Here is a 14,335-nt window from a genome sequence, read left to right on the forward strand (position 1 = left end):
CTGCGCCCACCCCGCTCTCGTTGCAGGTGGATCAAGTTTGAAGAGAAGGTGGAGGAAGGAGGGGAGAGGTGGAGCAAACCCCACGTGTCCACGTTGTCCTTGCACAGCCTGTTCGAGCTGCGGACGTGCCTGCAGACGGGAACAGTGCTGCTGGACCTGGATGGCTACTCCTTGCCCCAAATCATAGGTAGGAGCTGGTGGATGCCCATCCCAAACCACCTCCCCCCCCCCTCCCCGTGCCCCAAAGTGCTGGGAATGGATTTAAATGTAGATTTAAATGTATTTACTGCTCCATGAACAGAGTTGTGTGGGAATAAGCAAAGGCAGGAGTCGAGAGACATCGATTTAGCTCCAAGAATTGTTGTCCTGAGCACTCCTGGGGAGGATGGGGGGGTTGCAGCGGGGTGACCCACGGGGCCTCCCTTGCAGATGATGTCATTGAGAAGCAGATCGAGGATGGTCTGCTCAAGCCAGAGCTGAGGGAGAAGATCAGCTACGTGCTCCTCAGAAAGCACCGCCACCAAACCAAGAAGCCAATCCACCGGTCCTTGGCTGACATCGGGAAATCCGTCTCCTCCAACACCTGTGAGTCCTTGGGGCCCAACCTGGTTGCACCCTGGGGTCTTGGGGAAGAATGTCTCAGGAGAAGGGAAGGGGGGAACCCAACCATTTGGGACACCCAGGTGTTTGCTGCATTGAGAAGGACCTTGACAGTTCTGCTGCTGGTGGGTGCAAGGGTGGGGGGTCACCGGGAACTGGAAGCTGAAGAGTTGTTTGATGAGATGGGTGAGGTTGTGCGAGGAGAGCATTGTCGTGTGAGGGACAACATCACTGTGTGAGGGAAAATGTCACTGTGAGAGGGAAAATGTCACTGTGAGAGGGACAATATTACTGACTGAGTGACAATGGTGTGTGTGAGGGACAATGGCACGAGGGATAACTCTGTGGGGTGAGAACAACGTCACTGTGTGAAGGGATGTCACTGTGAGAGGGACAGCAGCGTGGTGGGAGGGACAATACCAGTGTGAGATGGACAGCGTGGTTGTGTAAGGGCCAGCAGGGTTATGTAAGGGACAACGTCGTGGTGTGAGGGGAAACATCATCGTCAGAGGGACACCATGATTGTGTAAGGGACAGTGGGAGAGCACAGTGTCATTGTGTGGGGGACATCACTGTGTGAGGGACAATGGCATTGTGTGAGGGACAACATCTGAGGGACAACATCACTGAGGGACAGTGTCATTGTGTGAGGGACAACATCTGAGAGACAACATCACTGTGTGAGGGACAATGGCATTGTGTGAGAGACAATGTCGTTGGTTAAGGGACAACATCATTGGTTAAGGGACAGTGTTGTTGTGTAAGGGACAATGCTACTGTGTGAGGGACAATGCTACTGTGTGAGGGACAATGTCACTGTGTGAGGACAATGCCATTGTGTGAGGGAAGACATAATCATGTGAGGGACAACGTCGTTTTGTGAGGACAGTGCCATTCTGTGAGTGATGTCACTGTGTGAGGGAAAACGTCATTGTGAGAGGGAAAACGTCACTGTGAGAGGGACAATCCCAGTGTGTGAGGGACAATGTTGTTTGCGAGGACAATCCCACGACGTCACCGTGTGGGGACAATGCCGCTGTGTGAGGGACAGCGGTGCTGGCGGTCTCTTGGCCAAGGGGTTTTCTGGCACAGCAGCCCACAGACAAATCCAGTCTGCTCGGCGGCTGAACCCGCCTATTTTCCAGCCATTATAAAAGGGGATTTGTTTGCTTTCACGCCTGATTATTTTCTTAGGTTTAAATGGAGGTCATTTGGTGGAGCCCGGGATTTGCCGGGTCTCAGCTGCTCCCCGGGGAGGCTGAAACAGCAGCGCCCAAGCTGAGCATGGGAGAGGCCATCAATAATATTCCCACCCTGTGGGCATTCCCGTGGTTCAGAGCAGCCGTCACCCGTGTCCAGGACTGGATATTGGAGCCAGGATTTACCCAGAGCCTTCAAAGCAGAGCCTGACTCGGAAATGTTGTGGTTATTCCCTTGCTGAGGTGGTGGTGGCACCTCTTGGGGTTTGGAAATGATGGTCGCTGGGAGGAGCAGAGGGTTCTCACGACACCGAGAACGGGTCGTGCTCAGTGGGAATCTCGTAAATATTTTTGTTGGGTTTAAGAATAAAAACAGGGAGGAGGGATGATGTGGTTGGAGGTGATGCCTCGGAGAGGTGCAGAGCAGCCCAACACAGCTGGGCCAGATGGTTTTCCAAAGGGAAAACACAGTTTTGGGGAGTTGAGGAGGTTTCCTGAGAAAATTTCTGGGCTTAGCACAGAAAATCCACAGGGGGAAGGGAAAGTCCTCACGTCAAGTGATTCAGCTCAAACATCTGAGGTTAACAAATGGGACTCATCACCAGTTAGGGAGGAGAAACACGAGGCTTGGTGGTGGTCAATGGAAATATTTGGAAGTGTGAAGTTCAAGGGCAGGTTCCTCTGGAGAATTATCAGATTAAAAAGCCAAATAAAGTGTTGGGTCTTCCTAAGTAGCGGGAATTGCATTTCTGGACCTACTGATAGCCAGGTAAAGACCACTGATGGGGCCTGAGGTGGTGCAGGAAGATTTGGGTTAAGACAGTATTTCCATTAACATTCCCTTATTGCCAGGGAATTCTTGGATTAAAAAGAGCAAACCAATTTTTAAGTCTCTCTACTTGCTCTTCTGAACCCATTGACAGCCTCGAAGGGAGTGGTGGTTGAGTGTGAGGCGGTGCAGGAAGATTTGGGGTCGGACAGTTTATTCTGATATTTCCCTTAACATTCCCTTATTACCAATAGGAAAATTCCTGTGGGTGGAATAAAAGTGCAAACAGGAGCAGGAGGTAAAACCAAACTTCTGGTGTTTTGGTGTTGGAAGGGTCATGCCTGTGTTCAGCAACTGATTTTCAGCCTGACCTGTTGCCTTCAGCACCACCCAACGTTCCCCATGGCTCCTCCAACAGCTCCTTTGTCCCAGCCCACAGCCCTGTCCAGGGAATTGTTAGATTAAAAAGCCAAAGCTTTAGTCTGATATTTCCCTTAACATCCCCCTGCTCACAAATCCCTCCAGGTGGGATGAAAGTGCGAATGAGAGGAGGAGGAGGAGGAGGGAGAATCGAATCGCCGGTGTTTCAGTGACGGAATGGTCACACGTGTGTTGATGTTCAGCCTCTGGCTGGCCTTTAGCCCCACTCCAGGTTCCCCTCCTGGATCCTCTAACACCTCCCCTCTCTCCCAGCCCGCAGCCCCGTCCGGAGCCCGGCCAGCGGAGCCGCCTTCCACCGCTCCACCGAGGACCTGCGGATGCGGCAGAGCGCGAGCTACGGCCGCCTGCGTAAGAAAGGGGGGGCTGGGGCAGCCCTAAAATAGGGGTGGAGGACAAAAAATAAGCTGGAGTATTGGAGAGGGAGATTTCGATGAGAAGGGATCCCACCACAGCCGTAATGAGGTGGTTTGGGTAACAACTGATGTCGAAAGGACTCAGGAGTCGTGGAATGGTCAAGGCGGGAAAAACCCGAAAAGATGGTCATGGAATGTTCTGAGTTGGAGGGACCCGCAGGGACCACTGAGTTAGAAGTGACCCACAGGGATCAACTTCTGGGTGAATGGCCCATGCAAGGGTTGAACCCATGATTTTGGCATTATTAAGACCATGTTGTAACCAGCTGAGCTCATCTCGAGGTCAAGTCTGACCATAAACTCTATCAATTTCACCACTAAACTGACCTGGACTCAGTGATCCTTGGGAGCCCCTTCCAACTCGGAATACTTGGGGATTCTGTGAAACCCTGTCCCCAAGTGCCACATCCACAGGTTTTTTAAACACTGCCAGGAGTGGTGACTCCACCAGTTTCTCAGCGAAGGAATTTTTCCTGATGTTGGGGGGTTCCTCTTACTGCATCTGGTTTGGAAGCCCAACCATAACAAATAATAAATAATATAAATAATAAACTAATAACTAATGTTTAATTTCGTTGCACAAAGTCCTCCCACTGTGTTTCCTCCTCACACAAGGGTTGGTTTCCTCACCTCCCCTCCCTCCTCTCCCTCAGGTCACGCGCAGAGTCGGAGCATGAACGACATCTCGGACACACCAAGCACAGACCAGGTAACCACCCCAAAAACCTCAGGGCAGTGCCATCAGGGGCATCTGCACCACACCCATGGTGGGGTTGTTCCCATCCAATTATCCAACCCATGGGGCTGTTCCCATCCAACCCCGTGATGGGGTTGTTCCCATCCAACCATCCAACCCCATGGGGCTGTTCCCATCCAACCCCATGAGGTTCTTCCCACCCAACCATCCATCCCCAATCCCTGTGATGGGGTTGTTCCCATCCAACCATCCAACCCCATTCCTGGGATGGGGTTGTTCCCATCCAACCATCCAACCCCATTCCTGGGATGGGGTTGTTCCCATCCAACCATCCAACCCCATGAGGTTCTTCCCATCCAACCATCCAACCCCACAATGGGGCTGTTCCATCCCAACCTGAGGGAAGGTCCACGGGGGCCCGCTCAGTATCCCCACAAATTCCTAATTTGGGAAGTCAAGGGCTGGACTGATCCCTGTGAACTTGTGGGGAAACTGTGGCAGAAGCGACACCTGTGCTTGCAAGGAGTTAGGGATGTGCGAGGACGTCGAGGGAGCTCGAAATCCTTGGGGGCGGAGAAAAAAAAAATTCCTTAAAATCTTTGGATAGGAAAGGAGAGATGCTTGGAAGAGCAAAGGGATCCCTGAAGAACCTTTTGCTTGGTAAGGGCAGGTTGCAGGGGGTAAATCCCATCCAAGCACATCCTGTGCAAACACGGGTTCAGCTCTGGAGAGAAGGGTCTGGAAATAGAGCCGGGCTCTGTTTTTCCCTCCATTTGCACTCTGATGGTTCCTCAATGCAAAGCTCAGCTGAGAGGACATCAAGGGTTTTTCCTGCCTGCTTTGCTTCCATGAGGGAGCTGGGAAGGAGATCCAGCTGCTCAGGCAGTTTGTGGGCAGATCCCTGCTTGGCAATGCAGGATCAGCAGGATTTTGTGTAGTTCTTTTTCTGGATGTCCTGTCCCCATCCCAGGCTCCTTATCTTTAGCTGGTGCCTTATATGGGCTTTGTTTTGTTCCTGTCTGGGCACTCAGCATAAAACCAAATGGAAAACTCCTAGCAATTTGGGGGATGATATGGGACAACCAGTTGCTTTTCCCCAGGGATGTCCTTGCTGGCCTTACCTTGGGGTGATGCAGCTGGAAATCCATGTGCTGTTGGGAACCACAGGAGAGGGACACCACAACACCAGGGCAGCAGAAGGTTTCCAGGCCACCTTCCCAAAAAGAATCGAGCCAGCTGAGGCACCCCAAATGTCACCTCCAGCAATGGGGTTTGGAGGGTTAATCCCAAAATATGCAAAGCATTTAGGTTTAATCGCCCTATTAGACCCACTACAAAGGGACTTTTTAAGTGTTACATGAAGCTTAGTGGTCACCATTAACTCCTGCTCTTATTCCAAGCTGCAGTGGAGGAGTTGCTTTATTATTATGATTTTTTTTCTTTTTTTTTCTTTCTTTTTTTTTTCCATTTGGGTTTAAAAGATTAGGAAGGGGAGAGCTCCTGCCCGGCTCACATGCCTCCCCTCATGCTGCCATATAGATTAGAATAACACCCTGCCTGGGTTGGTATTGAACCCTTTTAGACTCATAATGAAAGAGCTGCAGGGGAGAAGAGACCCCCGGGGGGAATAAATCCATGAGTGAGGCTTCCTGCTTCCATTATTTGTTCCTGCTCCCAGGATGAGGCTGGGGAGGAACGAGCCACAAAAACCTCAGTGCTGAGGAGGGGTGGGGGGGGGGAGTTTGTGTTGTGCAGGGTTTTTGGGGAGCCCTGGGCCTGCAGGGCTGAAAAGAGGCTTCAAAAAGGCATTTTTGGCTTGCTCCAGGATCCCTGGGGGGCTTGGCTCAGATGTTCCACGAGGGGGATTTCAGGGAGTTCTCCGTGCCCAGAACCCCAGAGCGGCAAAGCCCCTTTTCCAAACTCGTTTTCCTGCGGAGCCCTGAGGGTGTGGCTTAGTCTTGGTTTAGTGATGTTTCTGAGTAAAGAAGGAATCCAGCTTTATGAACTTTTCCTGGCTTATTCTTGGGCGTGGCTCTGGAATTCCCACCCCTGGGACCGCCAGAGAGGAAGAGGTCCGAGCTTTTGTGCTCGGGGTGCGGAAGAGAGCGGGAAACCCCAGATTTTTGGCAGCCACCCCTTTGTCTCTCTCCATCAGCTGAAGAACAAGTTCATCAAGAAGATCCCTAAGGATGCAGAGGCCTCCAATGTTCTGGTGGGAGAAGTGGAGTTCCTGGAGAAGCCCTTTGTGGCTTTCGTGCGGCTCCTGCAGGCGACGATGCTGGGAGGGGTGACGGAGGTGCCCGTGCCCACCAGGTGAGTGGAATTCCTTGGGGTCCAACGCACTGAGCGGCCTTATAATAGGGAGGATGGTGGTCCCAGGTTGCCAACACAGCACCTTCCCCTTCCCAGGTTCCTCTTCATCCTCCTGGGCCCCGCGGGAAAAGCCAAATCCTACAACGAGATTGGCCGAGCCATCGCGACCCTCATGGTGGACGATGTGAGTGGATGCCACACCCGGCCCTCCCTGGGGACCCCCTTGCTCAGGACCCAGGAAAAAAGGAAAAAAAAAAAAATAGCTATTTTCATCCTATCACCCTCCAAAAAATCCCATAAGGAGGTGAGACAGGTGGGTGCTGGGCACCACTCCCGGGCTGACACCCCTCCTGTGCCCACCACCAGCTCTTCAGCGACGTGGCCTACAAAGCCCGGGACAGAGAAGACCTGATTGCTGGCATAGATGAGTTCCTGGATGAAGTCATCGTCCTGCCACCCGGAGAGTGGGACCCCAACATCAGGATTGAGCCGCCCAAAAAAGTGCCCTCGGCTGAGAAGAGGTGGGTGGGAGGTGTGGGGCTGGACCACCCCCCCTCCCCGTGTCTTGTGTTGTGGAAATGCTGGAGGGCATCAGCTCGGGGTGCCTTCACTCCCAGAAATAACCTCTGCAAACATTCCACAAATGCTGATTTTCAGCAATTTTCACCCCCAGAGCTGTTTCCACTTGGCAGGGACAGCTTCTAGTGGGAAGTGTCCCCCCTCATGGGAGGAAACGATCTTCAAGGTCCTTTCCAAACAAACCATCCCACAATTCCAGAAAAACCTTCATTAACAACCAGGGTGGAGCAAATCCAGCTCTTGATCTTCCCCAAACTCAGCCCAAACCCAAGCTCTGGTGCAGGCAGAGCTCCCCCAGGGCCTTGGGGGTGCCAAGAGCAGCGTCTCTGTCCCGCAGGAAATCGGTTTTCTCCCTCAACGAGGTGGGGCAGATGAACGGCACGGCCGGAGGCGCCGGCGCCGGGGCGGGAGGAGGAGGCAGCGAGGACGGGGAGATGCCTGAAGTCCATGAAATCGGGGAAGAGCTCGCTTGGACCGGCAGGTGAGAGGAGAAACCAGCACCCAAAAACCTCCTGAGGGGGCCAGCACCCACCAGCAGCTCCTGCTGGATCATGTAGTGGCCTCCCAGGACAGGGAAGGCTAAAATCCTTTTGGGCACAAAGAGGTGAAATTTTTGGGGGCAGGGAGGGGTGAAACCCTTTTAGGCACAGAGGAGTGAATATATAAATTATATATATATATTAAAAAAAAATAAATATAAAATTAAATACATTTATAAATATAATATATAATAGAATGTATATTTAGAAATAAATGAAAATACATATTAATATATGTATATATACATTTATATCTCACAACCACCCAGAGAAGATGTGGTTGCTCCTCCTCTGGAAGTGTCCCAGACCAGGTTGGAAGGGGTCTGGAGCAACCTGGGCTGGTGGGAGGTGTCCCTGCCCATGGCCATGGAGCTAAAAGGTCTTTAGGTTTCTCCCAACCCCACCCATTTGGTGTTTCCGTGGCTCAGTCCTGGTGGAAGTCACGTGCCTCTGTTGCTCGGTGGTGTCTCCCCAGGTTTTGTGGTGGCCTCTATTTGGATATCAAGAGGAAGCTGCCCTGGTTCCCCAGCGACTTCTACGAAGGTTTCCATATCCAGTCCATCTCTGCCATCCTGTTCATCTACCTGGGCTGCATCACCAACGCCATCACCTTCGGGGGCCTGCTGGGGGACGCCACGGACAACTACCAGGTCCAGTCCAAGGACAGGGGGGCCCTTCGGCTTGGGAACACAAATCTGGGGTGGGTTGGGGTTTCCCCTCCTTGTGCCTTGCCAAGCTCCAATGCCAGGGCTGGAAATTCATCCCCAAGCGGGACTGGCACTCCCGAAATACTTCCAGGATGGGAAAACCCGCCTCAGTGGGACAACCAATGGGAGCCATATGGGTCCAAACAAAGGTCCTTCATTCCCACCTCCATGTGGGGCATCCGTGGGGATGTCACTGGTGCAGCACCACCATGACCCCAGGTCTTCTCCACCCGCAGGGTGTCATGGAGAGCTTCCTGGGCACGGCCATGGCAGGCTCCATGTTCTGCCTCTTCGCTGGGCAGCCCCTCATCATCCTCAGCAGCACCGGCCCCATCCTCATCTTCGAGAAGCTGCTCTTCGACTTCAGCAAGTAGGTGATCCCAGGGGGAACTGGGTGTTATTGATCCAGTTATTAAAATTATTGGACAGAGGCCTCTGCTCAAATTAATTAATTAATTCCCCAGGCTGGGGAGAGAAACCTGTGGCAAACCCGGGGCGAGATTTTACCACCACACACCCAAAACCCTTCTCCACCACCCTCTGAGGCCACCTAGGGCTGGTCCTTCTGCTGAGTTTGGCTTTCTCTCTGGACACATTCTTCTTCCCTGAGCCCTGTTTACCTCTCCTTGGACCTGAGATAATTGGCCAAACAGTCTTATCCCAAGCTTCCCAGTCCAAATCCCGGTCCGGGGGCACGTTTGGGAGGATGATTTGCTTTGGTGGTCGCAGATGGGCAGTCGGCAAAAAGTCTTTCCGTGACTTTGACAATGTTTTTAAGGCATTACCAACACTTTAGTCCCTCAGACCATCCATGCCAGGATGGGAGGTGTCCTCCAGCCCACGGTACGGTCTCAGGGTGTTGCTCTTTCCTTGTCCCGATTTTCAGAGGCAACGGCATCGACTACATGGAATTCCGCCTCTGGATCGGGCTGCACTCGGCCCTACAGTGCCTTATCCTGGTGGCCACCGACGCCAGCTTCATTATAAAGTACATCACACGCTTCACAGAGGAAGGCTTCTCCACCCTCATCAGCTTCATCTTCATCTACGACGCCATCAAGAAGATGATCGGGGCCTTCAAGTACTACCCCATCAACTCCGACTTCAAGCCCGACTACGTGACCATGTACAAGTGCGAGTGCATTGCTCCCGACCCAGGTGAGTACAACTCCTCCTCGGGGCCGGCCAGGGAGCAGGAACGGGGTGGGGAGGGTCCTGTTGTGGATAAATCCCACTGAGGACGTGGGAAGAGGCAGTAACTCCGTCGGTGTGCGGTGGAGAGACGCCGTCCTCCCCCTCCTCCTCCTCCTCTGAGAGGGGTTCTGAAGGTGGAAGAGGAGCTTTGTCCCTCATGGGTGAACATTTTGGTGCCTTCTGGGACACAGCAAATGGTGCCAAGTGGAGAGACTCGTCCTCGTTCCCCCTCCAGAGGTGATGTGGGAGATGGAAGAAGAGCCTGGTCCTCCGTGGATGAACACATTGGTGCCTCTTGGGACACAGTGAATGGTGCTGAGTGGGGACACCTCGTCCTCATCCTCCTCCAAGGGTGATTTTGAAGATGGAAGAAGAACCTTTTCCCACGTGGATGAACGTGTTGGTGCTTTCTGGGACACAGCAAGTGGAGAGACTTCACCCTTGTCCTCACCCTCCTCCTCCAAGGGTGACTTTGAAGATGGAAGAAGCGCCTCATCCCCCATGGATGGACACGTTGGTGCCTTCTGGGACACAGTGAATGGTGCTGGAGAGTCGGGATCTCAGCCTGGAGCAGCCAGACCTGGATGGATAAGAAGGAAATATGGGAACAAAAAGACATTTCAGATCATTCATTCCAGCCTGCTGCTGATGGGAATTTACTGCCCAGAAAACACCTCGAGCAGTTGAAGGAAGAACCTGGAAGGGAGTGAAGATTTTGGGTCGGGCCCACCTGCTCTCTGAGGAGCTGAATTGATTTAAAAAATCTGAATAATAACAATCCGGGGGGGAATGAAGGTGATGGTGAAGCTCTTCCCAGAAATTAAAGCATCCAAGACATTCCACCCGGTACACTCCCAAAACCATCCCAAGGAGACATCTGACCTCCATCATGGGAATAACGTTGATTTGCTTTAATTTTGCGTTTTTCCTCAATTTCCGCTCATCCACCGCCCGCCGAGTGACGCCATCGCTCGGGATTTGAAAGCCCAGAGGAGCACCCAGAGGGTTCCCAATGAACCTCCCCCCCAAATCCGACCCCAGGGAGAGAGCGAAGGCTCAGGCCCAGCACAATTCCCAGGAGCTGAAATATCCTGCTGGGAACCATCACCATCTGCCTGTGCGTGCCGGGATCAGCCCTTCAGCCTCCAGGGAGGTTTCCCCCTTTTCCAAGCTCCCCTCATCCTGAAAAAAAAATCCCGAGCAACTGAGGGGCCATTTGCACCCCAAAAAACCTCCAACCTCTTTGCAACCCACTCCTCGCCCTCGCTGCCACGTTGGAATCCAGCGTGGGAAATCCATGCTGGATTTTCCACTCCTCTAGATAATGAGAAATTCTGTTTATTATTCCCCCCTCCATCCTTTTTTTTTTTTTTTTTTATCATCCCTTTTTTTTTTTTTTTTTTTTTTTTTTTTTTTTTTTTTTTTTTTTTTTTTTTTTTTTTAATTAGCTCTGATTTTTGATCATTATAACTGATTTGTCCCATATTTGTCTCTGCTGCACACATCAATTTGGGCTGATTTCAATCTCAAGTGAGTATCACTTTCTAAATATTAAAACTATTTTAATATTTGATACTCTTCCCCCGTGAGGGTTTTGTTGCTATATATATATTTTTTTTTTCTCATGTATTTTTCTTTTCTCTCTCTGCTAAAAGGGTTTGTGTAGAGCCCTTAGGGGTCCTCTCTTAAATACCACACCAGTGCTGTGCTGCCCTTTAAGCTGTAAAAAAAGCACAAATCAAGCCAGTTTCTGGAAAAATAAAAGGACGTGGAGGGAACAAAAATAATAATATTAATAATAATAATAATAATAATAATAATAATAATAATAATAATAATAATAATAATAATAATAATAATAATAATATTTTTAGCGCTGGGTTTTGGCAGTGCCTGGTTTTGGCAGCTCTCAGGTCTCTGCTTCTAACCCAGCAATCGCTTCTCCTTCATTAATCCTCGGGGATGGAGCGGCAGGTCCGGGGCAGCCGAAATTCCCGCTTGGCACAGGAAGAGGATGGACCGGAGGGAAGAGGGGAGGGCAGAGCAGTCCCGGACCCTTCTTCGGGGCACCCACAAACAACGTGGGCGCTCCTGAAGCCGCCGAGCTGCGACCCACGAAGATCCCGGAGCCACTTTTTATTTTAATTTTTTTTTTTTTTTGTCCTGGAGGAGAAGGCGCCGGGGGCTGGAAAAGATGGATTTTTGCAGTGAGAGACACCGAAAAAAAAAAAAAAAAACCAAAAAACAACCCACCCTAAACTATTTTTTTTTTTTAAACTACTAAACCAAATTTTAAAAGGCCAATTGGGAAGCGTTGGGTGCCGCCTCTCCAAAAAGAACAGGTGGTTTTTTCCAAGTCTTTACCCCCGCAGTTTTAAGCCGCAGGGGTCGGGATGCTCCACACACACCCCCCCTCCCGTCCCCCACCCCCTGCCGGCGGCTTCCCTGGGAAGCTCCCAAAAATTTTAGGAGCTGGGAAGCTCCTGAAACTACCCCGGCCCTCGCCAGCCCAGGAGGGAGAAGCCGCCGCGGGAGAAGCCGCGTCCTCCAGAGCCGCGCAGGATTAATCAGGGAGAAGTCGCTGCGGGGTTAGAAATTGGGGGGGGGATGTTTCTCCCCAAATCCCTGCGAGGATGTGCTCCACCCCCCCCCCCAAAAAAAAAATAAAAAAGCAGCTCGTTTTTAGCCCAAAACCTCAATAACAAACTCCTTTCCCGCAGCCAACGCGACCTTGTTCGATGCTTCAGCTCCAGTGGCACCGAACACCACTAATGTTTCTCTGGTAAGCAGGGTTTGCTCATCTCACCGGGAATTTTGGGACGGGGGGAGGGCGGATCTGAGGTGCTCTGACCCCCCGGGAGTGAGTTGTGCCGGTTTGGAGTGAGGGGAAACTCGGATTTCTGTTGATCTTCGCCTTTTTTTGGCCCAAATTGATGTCAGCTCCGGGGTTTTCCCGCTGGTTTTGGGGCTCCCAGTGGCAGCAGCCCTGGGAAATGCCCCTTTCCTTGCATGCTGGGATTACTTAGATTCCTAATTTTGGGGGTTTGGCCAGGAAATGCCCCTTTCCTTGCACACTGCAATCCCTTAAAGGACTAATTTTGGGGGTTTGGCCACAAATTACCCCTTTCGTTTCATGCTGCAACTGCTAAAAATTTTAATTTTGCCTTTTTGACAACAAAATGGCCCTTTCCTTTCACACTGGGATTCCTTAAAATACTAATTTTGGTCATTTGGCCAGGAAATACCCCTTTCCTTGCAAGCTGCAGATGCTAAAAATGCTGATTTTGGTTGATTTGTTTGGGAATTCCCCCTCTCTCCAGCGGGCTGCAGTTCCATCAGGTGTTAATTGAGCCTTTTTGGGCTTTCTCCCCAGTCCAATGCTATTAACCTCACAGCTCTGGACTGGACTCAGCTCAGCAAGAAGGAATGCCTCAAGTACGGCGGCAGCTTAGTGGGCAAATCCTGCAAATTCGTGCCCGACTTGGCCCTCATGTCCTTCATCCTCTTCTTCGGCACCTACTCCATGACCTTGACCCTGAAGAAGTTCAAGTTCAGCCGTTACTTCCCCACCAAGGTAAAAAAACAAGCACTGGGTTTTTTGGTTTTTTTTTTTTTCCATCCACTTTTCCTAAAAGGAGGAAAAAACGGGAGCTGTCGGCCCGGGGAAGACAAATCCGTCATTTTTAGGAGGTGTTGGAAGGAACTGGAATCTCCCCGAGCTTTTTAGCCACTGGTTTATGGGCAAAAGCCTTTGAAACAGCACCCCAGAACTCTTCACACTGGAGATTTTAGTGGAGTTTTAGATGGATGAGGATAAGGATAAGGAATGGTCACATCCAGAGGGAAGTGTCAGCAGCTCAGAGTCCCCGTGGACACCAGTGACCGGTGGCAACCAGCGTGACTTAATGACTTCATTAGTGACGTAAATGAAGGGGTTGACACCAAGCTGAGGGTGCAGGTGCACTCCCAAAGGACGGGATACTGGGAAGGAATTCCTCCCTGTGAGGGTGTTGAGGGGCTGGGATGGAATTCCCAGAGAAGCTGTGGCTGCCCCTGGATCCCTGGAAGTGTCCAAGGCCAGGCTGGAGCAACCTGGTCTATGGAAGGTGTTCCTGCCCACGGCAGGGGGTGGCACTGGATGATCTTTAATATCCCATCCAATCCAAACCATTCCATGATTCTATAACTTGGCTCTCACATGCTGAATAACCCATAAACCTTGTGATGAAAGGGGAGAAAACTTTGGATTTTTTTGAGTTATCCCTGCATGAGTGGAGTTGGAGACCCCCAGGGAAAAGACCCCAAAGCAGGAGCAAACCCCTCCATCCCATCCACTTTCCCCTCCATCCCATTAATCACCCTTTCCACCCCCGTTTCCCTGTCTTGCCTCCAGGTCAGGGCTTTCATTGCTGATTTTTCCAATGTCTTCTCCATCCTGATTTTCTGTGGAGTGGATGCCTGTTTTGGACTGGACACCCCCAAACTCCACATTCCCAGTATCATCAAGGTTTGGCCAAACCGGGGGAGACCCCTCACCTCTCCCACGCTCTTTTTCCAGCTCCTCACTGATTTTTTTGGGTGGGAAAAACATCTCCTGCAGTGTCCTGGCACCTTCTTAAAAGCTACTTTGTCTTTTCTAAGGAATATTCTAATTCTGTGACTTTCTTTCCTCCCTTTTTTTTTATTTTTGTTGTTGTTTTTCCTCCCTTTTTCTCTCTCTCTCTCTCTCTCTCCCTCCTGGCAGCTCCGTAAACTCATTAGTGATTTCTCTATCTTTATGTCCATACTAATGTTTGTGGGGCTGGATGTGCTTTTTGGACTCAACACCCCAAAGCTCCAAGTGCCTACTGATTTTAAGGTAAAAAAAAAAAAAAAAAAAAAAAA

At 51.1% G+C, this 14,335-nt stretch overlaps 2 protein-coding genes across 2 annotated transcripts in view; both read left to right on the top strand.

Moving 5' to 3' along the window:
- Positions 1-335, top strand: part of LOC114070890 (tetraspanin-15-like) — a 49,041-nt gene extending 48,706 nt beyond the window's left edge. Inside the window, exon 9 of the mRNA XM_027908509.1 lies at positions 324-335. The gene's annotated coding sequence lies outside the window, so the exon portion shown is untranslated. The remainder of the gene's footprint in view (positions 1-323) is intronic.
- Positions 1-14,335, top strand: part of SLC4A5 (solute carrier family 4 member 5) — a 29,286-nt gene that overhangs the window by 7,616 nt on the left and 7,335 nt on the right. Inside the window, exons 4-18 of the mRNA XM_027908506.1 lie at positions 27-187; positions 430-585; positions 3,262-3,357; positions 4,076-4,131; positions 6,275-6,432; positions 6,529-6,616; positions 6,799-6,953; positions 7,349-7,492; positions 8,026-8,200; positions 8,494-8,627; positions 9,144-9,415; positions 12,172-12,233; positions 12,825-13,025; positions 13,845-14,029; positions 14,196-14,199. Coding sequence (XP_027764307.1) covers positions 27-187; positions 430-585; positions 3,262-3,357; positions 4,076-4,131; positions 6,275-6,432; positions 6,529-6,616; positions 6,799-6,953; positions 7,349-7,492; positions 8,026-8,200; positions 8,494-8,627; positions 9,144-9,415; positions 12,172-12,233; positions 12,825-13,025; positions 13,845-14,029; positions 14,196-14,199 — 2,047 coding nt within the window. The remainder of the gene's footprint in view (positions 1-26; positions 188-429; positions 586-3,261; positions 3,358-4,075; positions 4,132-6,274; positions 6,433-6,528; positions 6,617-6,798; positions 6,954-7,348; positions 7,493-8,025; positions 8,201-8,493; positions 8,628-9,143; positions 9,416-12,171; positions 12,234-12,824; positions 13,026-13,844; positions 14,030-14,195; positions 14,200-14,335) is intronic.

The sequence above is a fragment of the Empidonax traillii genome, unplaced genomic scaffold (assembly GCF_003031625.1).
Source record: "Empidonax traillii isolate 1590-97213 ecotype Southwest subspecies unplaced genomic scaffold, ASM303162v1 scaffold1733:size90430, whole genome shotgun sequence".
NCBI classification, from domain to species: domain Eukaryota; kingdom Metazoa; phylum Chordata; class Aves; order Passeriformes; family Tyrannidae; genus Empidonax; species Empidonax traillii.